Source organism: Myotis brandtii, unplaced genomic scaffold, assembly GCF_000412655.1.
Source record: "Myotis brandtii unplaced genomic scaffold, ASM41265v1 scaffold582, whole genome shotgun sequence".
NCBI classification, from domain to species: Eukaryota; Metazoa; Chordata; class Mammalia; order Chiroptera; family Vespertilionidae; genus Myotis; species Myotis brandtii.
Genome location: NW_005370187.1, coordinates 610,178 through 618,804, shown reverse-complemented (window position 1 = coordinate 618,804; position 8,627 = coordinate 610,178). Strand labels below are relative to the sequence as shown.

Sequence of the window (8,627 nt, the reverse complement as noted above, 5' to 3'; positions counted from 1 at the left end):
AAGCACCGGTGGGGGCGGCGGCTCCTCCTCTTCCCGGGGGCTCCGGGATGTGCTGTGGGACTCGGACAGTCCTGGGAACACGGCCACCGCAGCGACTCCAGACTGGCCATCCTCTTCCTCCCGCAGAACTTCTTCCTCACTCAGCAGCCCCTCTGCAAACAGAAAAGGGGACAGTGGGGGCAGGCGATTATACCTAGAGCTCAAAGAGTAAACCCAGAGGAAGCCAAGGTCAAGAAAAGTGTGGGCCACGGAGTAATTAATTCCCTCCCCCGGGGTATTCACAAACTCACTCTCCAAGATCCCCAAGCTCCTACCTGGTGCCTCCTGGGGAAGGAAGGCCTAGAGGCGAGTGTGCTCTCTGAAACCCAGGGAAAGCTCACTCGTGTCCCCTCAGCTCACCAGCTCTTGGCAGCTGTCTCTGAGCCCACGCCCCACCCACTGTCCCTGAGGCTCCATCCGAAGGCCACATGGACAGTCGGCTTGAGGTAGTCAAGTCTGGGCCAGGTGGGACGCTGTGGGAGCTCAGAAGAGATCTGCTCACTGTAAGAGCAGCCCATGCGTTCCAAGGCCCTAACCGCACAAGGCAAGACCACTCCTGCCAACCACCAGAAAAAGCCACCTGGACTGATTTTTTTTTTTAATGTTTTTATTGATTTCAGAGAGAGGATGGGAGAGGGAGAGAGAGGAACATCTATGAAGAAGAAATCATCCATCACCTGCCTCCTGCATGCCCCCTACTGGGGATCCAGCTGGCAATCCAGGCATGTGCCCTGACTGGTAATTGAATGGTGACCTCCTGGTTCCTGGGTCCACACTCATCACTGAGCCACACCATTGGGGCTGGACTGATTTTTAAAATGGGATTGTTCATTCTGGAACAGCTCATGGTGGAACAGTATACCAAACACACCCCAACACCAGGGCTTTACTATGTAAGGGGAGAGGAAGGTGTACGGGGAAAGGAGAGGTGAGCACCGGGCCCTGAGCTGCTGAGCCCAGCCTAGAGGCTGACCCAGCGCACACCTGTCTGTCTCTGGCTGCTGATGCCCAAGCAGAGGGCCCTCCAGACAGTCCCTGGGTATGAAAGAGCGTGTGCGTGTGTGCACTGCTGGGCCTGGGATGCGTTACATGGGAAAGCCTGTCATCTCACAGCCCTGGCCAAGGGTGTCCCAGCTCATTTCTGTCCCGGAGGCAAGCACAGAGCAGGATCAAGTAAGGGAGGCCCGAGGGCAGAACTGAATACGGGTGGAGTCTGTTTCCAGGTCAGGAAAAGCAAGGCGATGAGCAGAGGCCTTGGCACTCTGAGAATCAGCCACATGCACCTGGGCACGTCCCTTACCACTGAACCGAGTTATCTACAACCAACACGATGACAATAGCTGTAAACATCTGAATACGCTGCGCAGCGCTGCGCTTAGTGAGCCTTTGTGTGCGGCAACTCATCTAACTCTCCCAACAACCCGGTGACGGAGGTTCTCATACTCCCCGTGTTCCCTCTTGTGTTGTTGCAGGTGTTGACCTCGATCCGTGCTCTGTATACTGTGAAGTGCGGTGCCAGCGACTCCCTCCTCACCCGTTTACCAGCACAGCCACCTCCCACTGGACTGGAGAAAGGGATGTTCCTCTTCACAAGAATGCTGCCCCTGGCGACAACTCGGGAGGAGCCAGAAATACATGTGAGCCCCAACTTCCATGGAAATTCCCGCTTTCTCCTCACCTGTGCAGATGTCAGACACCAGTTCCCGCTCCTCCCGTGGGTCAGAGCCCATCTCCTGCTCCGGGTGGCCGCCTCTCTTGTCTGCGTCCTGTGCGTTGGAACCCATTTCTCTCTCGTCTGGGTCCCCTTCCCTGTCCTCGGAGTTCTCAAAATCAGAGCCCATTCCTGTATCTTCTGAGTCCGGGCCTTCACACACACCGTGTTTGTCTTCTTGTTCCATCCGGGAGGAGCCGGACAAGGGAGGTGACCGGGAATCCCTGCTCCAGACAAAACACACAGATAAAGGTCATGTCAGTCTGGCCCTGTTCCCTCAGCCTGTCCAGTGATACAGTCCAACAAAACGTACAGAGTTCCAAGCCTCGATGGCAAATCTCCGCTCCACCTCACGTTTGAAGGTAAACAGATCCGGGCGCAAAGGAGGCTGGTCTGCGTGCCAGGGTTACAGTGGCAACTCCTCCGCAGGCCATAGGCCAACTCTCGCTGGACCACAACTTGATCTGTTTCCGTCTGTGAAGTGGATGGGCCTATTAGCATGGCCTTGTAGCTCTCACCGTGGGTAAGGGTGACAATGGTGCTCCCATCTTATAGCTGAGAAAACGATGCTCAGAAAGAAGACCCACCAGCCTAAGGCTAACATGTAAGCCGTAAAGTGAGGTTCAAATCACTTTTGCTGCCTCAAGTTCCATGCATTCCTTACTCTTATTAAAGCTTGCCCTCCTCTAAATATATACAATTTGTACTTATCAACTGTACCTCAGTATGGCTGGGGGCGGGGCGGGGATAGGGACTTGCCCTCTGTCATCACAGCAATCTTGTGAGGGTTTTAGCTAATGATGAGTGGGCCTCCAAGGAGCCAGAGGAAAAGGACATTCAAGACGTAAGAATAGCCCTAGCCAGTTTGGCTCAGTGGATAGAGCTTCGGCCTACAGACTGAAGGGTCCCAGGTTCCATTCTGGTCAAAGGCACCTACCTCGGTTGCAGACTGGATCCCCAGCCCTGGTCGGGGCCCGTGTGGGAGGCGACCAATTGATGTGTCTCTCTCACATCGATGTTTCTCTCTCTCTGTCCCTCCTCCTCCCTTCCACTCTCTCTAAAAATCAACAGGAAAATATCCTCTAGTGAGGATTGACCAAAAAAAAAAACAACAGAAGAATAACAGAAGCATTGGTATACTCACTTCTGACCTAAGACTATGTCTCCAGCAGCAGCATCAACCTGGTTTTGTGGTGAGGATCAAGCTTTCGTGGGTCTGTCTGTGTGTGTGTGTTGGGGGGGAGAGGGGGGAGATGCAGGGACCCTCCATGTTAGAAGCCCTCCCTGTAGCCTTATTACATAGTTTGCCTTATTATGTGTGTACTTTATTGTAGAGAGCCCAGAACAGAGCGTGCCCCTGGTGTAATCGGCAACCCCTCCACAGAACAGGCCAACATGGGAACTGGAGGGAGAAAATGACCTCAGCTTCCCAACCCTTTGGAGCCCTCAGGTTTGCATTTCAAATTTAAAGGGCCCCCTGCCAAGACTGAGCCATGGAGCCAAAAATAATTTGCTTCTGCCATCCATCACTCCTCCAGCTTAGCTCATGGCAGCAAAGCAGTTTGTAGGTCAAGGATCCTGGACCTAGACTTTTTTTTAAATATATTGTTATTGATTTCAGAGAGGAAGGGAGAGATAGAAACATCAATGATGAGAGAGAATCATTGATCGGCTGCCTCCTGCATGGCCCCTCTGGGGATCCAGCCCACAACCCAGGCATGTGCCCTTGACCGGAATCAAACCCGGGACCCTTCAGTCCACAGGCCGATGCTCTATCCCAGCGGTTCTCAACCTGTGGGTCGAGACCCCTTTGGGGGGCGAACGACTCTTTCACAGGGGTCGCCTAAGGCCATCGGAAAACACGTATATAATATCAGATATTTATATTACGCTTCATAACAGTAGCAAAATTACAGTTATGAAGTGGCAAAGAAAATAATTTTATGGTTGGGGGTCACCACAACATGAGAAACTGTATTAAAGGGTCGCAGCATTAGGAAGGTTGAGAACCACTGTTAAATCCACTGAGCCAAACCAGCTAGGGCTTGGACCTAGACTTTTACACTGTCCAGCTCTCTCTGCCTCCGCAGCCCCCAAAACAGAACTCCCCAGAACATGGCTAAGCAGGTGCCCCATCTTTTCTTCCCTCCACTGAGCACTTCCCGGAGGCAGCCCTGGGACTACCGAGACTCAAAGTGGGAAGCAGGAGCCATTCTGGCTGGTCCAGCCTCGCTCCAGAGCTCAAGGCAAGTCAAGGAACCTCTCATGGTTCCAGTGTCTTCCTCAGCGCCAGGGGGATAATGCTCCTTAACCTTTCTCACAGGCAGGGTGTCAGAAAGAAACATTACAAAGCACCTTGGAAAATACTGTGGAGAGGAGCTGATGCTCCGAGTTTTACAACTGCGGAATAAACGTGTGATTTCTCTCTCTCTCGCTTTTTTTCATGTGCAATACGCACATTATGGCTCTTTTTTTAAGTCCTGATGCCATTCCATCACACCTCAAGGACACACCGGCCTGACTATTGTGCTGAAGAGGGTGTTACTAGTATATCCCTTCTCACAGATGCCCTATTCCCTACATCAGAGTGAAAAAGCAAGGCCTTCTCTTAAATGTCACAGGCAAATGGCCTGCCGTGATGGTCATCAACAGCGCCCTGGAAGGCAGCCAGCTCCTCTGGCTCCTCGGAGGCCCACTCGCTCCGATTAAAATGCCAGGGTTCAAACACCCAGGATTAGGCTGCAGAAAATCCCATTAAAGTCATAAGCCTTTTAAGAGGTCTGTCCCACCAAGGGCTCTTACCGCTGAACCTCTGCTACCCATCACACTCATGCCTCCTGGAGCAATACACAGCCACATCCGTTGACTATGCATACACAACACACCCCATGGTGAGGGGTGTATTTCAAACATGTTTTAAGACCTGTTGGCTTGTTAGTGGCTAAAAGCAGCGGGGGGAAATTTTAGGGAGACCTAGTCAATGGTTTCTGCCCATCTAAGACCAGCAAGCCGAGTTTTACATCAGTAAAGGAATCAAATAAGCGTGTCACCTGCACTCAGGCAACTGAAATGGCGGATGTGGTGCCCAGAATGGCACAGTGACCGCAGCTCTGTGGGGCCCAGGGGTCCACCCTGGGAAACAGGGAAGCTTACGGTTTCACTTCGAAGCCCATTGGAGAAGGACAGAGCACCGTCTTAGAAAGCACCTCGGATACAGCAAAATCAGAACAAGAGGTTTTGGGGGGTTTTTAATCCCCACCCAAGGACATGTGTTTTCTTAATTGATTTGAGAGAGAAAAAATCACATCCATGTGAGAGAAAAATGCCAGTTGGTTGCCTCCTGTACACACCCCAACCAGGGGTTGAACCCACAACCTAGGTATGTGCCCTGACTGGGAATTGAACCCGTAACCTTTTTCTGTACGGGACAACGCTCCAGCCAACTGAGCCACCCAGCCAGGGCAGAACAAGAGGAGTTTCTGGTTTATGATTCCTTGGGAACCAAGAGAGAATTCATACCAGAGACACTAAATAAAGAAGCATGGTTTTCCTGAATTTAAAGAGGGAGTGGGGGGAGAGGAAGAGTGTAACCCCCCCACTTAGGGCTGGCATGTTCAGATTCTGCCTCACTCAGAATCAAGGAGACCTGAGATCCCAAAGAGGGCATGCCATGGCTTCCTTCACACCAGGGGAGGCAAGACTGGGTGCGCTTTGAAAGAGGGGGAAGCCCCTGTCACCAGAGAGACACCATTCACTGTACAACATCGACTCCAATTTATTTTAAAATGCATTGCATTAGCGCAAAACTGGAAACCTGCGTGCCCACAACGCGGACTCAGTTCCACGCACGCCATTACGCCATCGGGTTCTAGGCAGTTATCAAGCAACAAGAAGGCTACTTAGAGGTAAGGAAAGGCAGCCTGGATATATTATTAGATGAAAACTGTTTGGTTTAAAAATAGTCCCGTTGTGTTTACTAGGACATGCACAGTAGCCTAGATATTCCCGTGTTTACACAGGTTCAGGGAGGATTCTTAAAATGCTACACGCCTCTTGGTCGCCCCTAGGAGCTTCGTATCATTTCCTCTTAACGACACCCCCAAAGAAGCAGGGCACTAGTTTCCATTTCAGAGGTGAGGAATGAGGCGCAGAAGTTAAGGACTAGCTCAAGGTCACGCAATCTTCAGTGGCAGAGCGGGGTGCTCAGCCCTGCCTGCGGTCCAGCTCCAGTGTCCACATTATTCCCCTGAAGCTGGTGTGCGGTTCAGGACAACTCTTTCTTTTTGTAAACCCTGTCTTTCTACACTAAAGATGTACTTTTATCAGCAAAAACACCAACTTTGCTTTTAACTTGACAAAACACATGAAAACCTATGATTATTCTAAAAGCAACGAAAAGGAAGACGAGGACGAGTTGTGATTAGCTCTATCTGGAAGACAGTTCTCAGAAACGTTACCGAGACACTGTGTCAGTCAACAGATAGCTAAGCACATTTTGTTCCAACTCCCCTCCCATTCATTCTCAAAATAAAAACTAGCAGCATGTTTTCTTAGGCAAGGCCAGGGTTGGATAAGGAGTGTTATCCTCTGTCCTCTGCTCCGCCAGCTGCTTTACCTTGTGCGAGTTTCTTAGCCTCGCTGACCCTCAGATTCTGCATCCATAACCAGTATGCTGCCACCTACCATCTAAGATTGTTGGAAAAGCAGCTGGCGCATAGTAGGGACACAATAACTGGTAGCTATGAAACTTAAGCCAACCTCTTTTTTTTTTAAATATCTTTTTTATTTATTTCAGAGAGGAAGGGAGAGGGAGAGAGAGAGATAGAAACATCAATGATGAGAGAGAATAGATCGGCTGCCTCCTGCATGCCCCACACTGGGGATGGAGCCCGAAACCCATGCATGTGCCCTGACCGGGAATCGAACCGTGACCTGGTTCATAGGTCGACACTCAACTACTGAGCCATGCCGGCTGGGCTTAAGCCAACTTCTTGATTTAAAAAATTACACACACACATCTCCAAAACTGAGGGTCACAGCTATATTCACCATGAATGGCCGGCCTTTGGCCAGTACAAGCAGAGTTTCCTCTGGCCTGGCTGCTAAAGGCTCCATGAATGAATGGCCCACCTTATGGAGACAAGAGCCAGGGGTTGGGGGGCCTAGCTCCTTGGGGAACTGGGGAGAAAGAAGAAAGGTCAGTGCCATACGGTTTGGAGACGTTGATAACCCGTCTGTATACAGAAAAGATAAGTCTACAGCTGAATGGAGTGGATAGTTCAACAAGCCCTGACTTCCACCATCTGTTTGGGAGCTCTTCTCCCTCCAGTAAGAAGGGGCAGAAATGTGAGGGGGAAACAAATAACAGGTAATGGTGGGAGCAGTCAGGCAGACAAGAGGAATCATGCAGGGGACGAGCCTAGGGCGTTGGCCGCTCAGAGACTGTGCTGTGCGGCTTTGAGTGTCTGCCCCTCTGGGTGTTCCATGAGGAGGCTGGTGTGAAGGCACCTGAGTCCTCTTCTACTCTGTCCTGTGACGTCAGGTCAGTTAGCCCAGGGAGGCAGCACTGTCAGTTTCCTTAGGCACTTCCAGTGGCAGCAGCTGGCTTCCGCAACTGGCACGGCAAGCGGTTAAGCTCCCCAGACACCCAGCACCACCACCAAACCTTTCTCTTGGATGCCGACCAGCCACCTTTACCAAGGCTGCTCAAATCCTAGTTTTTAGAATTTGCAATATTTTCATGTCCCTTCCTCCGGCCCCATAACCCCCCCAACTCAAAAAAAAAGTTATATTGTCATGGCCAGTGATTAGGGTGTCGGCCCACGCACCAAAGGGTCAAGGGTTTGATTCCCAGTCAAGGGCACACACCTGGGTTGCAGGTTCGATCCCCGCCCTGATCAGGGCAGGTGTGGGAGGCCACGAATCGAAGTGTCTCACATCGATGTTTCTCTCCCTCCATCCCCCCTCACCCCCCACCCTCACCCCCCGCCTTCCACTCTCTCTAAAAATCAATGCAAAAAATATCCTCGGATGAGGATTAACAAAACAAAACAAACAACAAAAAGGTAATGTTTATTACCCTGTAAAGCCACTAGGAAATTGCTTTAGGTTAGGGCCTTCTAGACAAACTCAGCCCCATTTGAAAGACTAATCAGATCAGTGTGAAGATAGTGCTACACAGTGGAAGTAAATATGACAAGGGGTGATGGAAAGGAGGGAGGAGGGAGGGAAGGAACGAGGTGGGGAAAGAGCAAGTGGAGCCAGTGCAGAACCAGAATGGGAGTTTAACCTGAGTTTCCCCGCACATTCTCCCAGCGGCCCCACCGACAAACCCGGGCCTTTCCAACAGCAGGAGCCCCAGCACTTTATAGATTCGACCTCATTTCCTACGGAGGGTGGGGCAGACAGGCGCACAGCTCACCCCACCTTCCTAAAAGATAAACCCTCGCTGGTGTTCACGGGGGCTCAGGGCCCCACACAGTCATGCCCGCTCCTCCCCCGATGGCGGTGGGGAGGGCAGTGCTCACAGGCCGTGGGCTCTGCTGTGAGCGCTCACCCACTGGAACCACCAGGGCAGCTGGCACAGCACCTGAGCGGGCCCTCATCTGCCTCCATTAATTCCATGAGGGTCACCCACCCTGCTTCGCAGGCGAAGGAAACCGCAGCCCAGCAAGCTGAGCTCCAGGTGACATAGTTCCCAGAGAGCCAGGCCTCCCACCAGCGTTCCGGGCCCCGCGCCATCGAATTCCCCACTCGGCTGGCTCCTGGGACATCAGAGGCAGCAAGCGAGGGCAGGTCACAGGACAGAGGACAGGAGCGGGCGACCCACCTGGCAGCCCCTGCCCGCAGAGCAGTGAGAGGAGGGAGCCAGGGCCTG

At 52.0% G+C, this 8,627-nt stretch overlaps 1 protein-coding gene across 1 annotated transcript in view; it reads right to left on the bottom strand.

Moving 5' to 3' along the window:
• Positions 1-8,627, bottom strand: part of ZNF697 (zinc finger protein 697) — a 13,594-nt gene that overhangs the window by 4,415 nt on the left and 552 nt on the right. The window contains exons 2-4 of the mRNA XM_014550097.1: positions 2,064-2,224; positions 1,718-1,974; positions 7-152 (exon numbers count right to left, since the gene is read on the bottom strand). Of these exons, the coding sequence (XP_014405583.1) occupies positions 7-152; positions 1,718-1,974; positions 2,064-2,224 (564 nt within the window). The remainder of the gene's footprint in view (positions 1-6; positions 153-1,717; positions 1,975-2,063; positions 2,225-8,627) is intronic.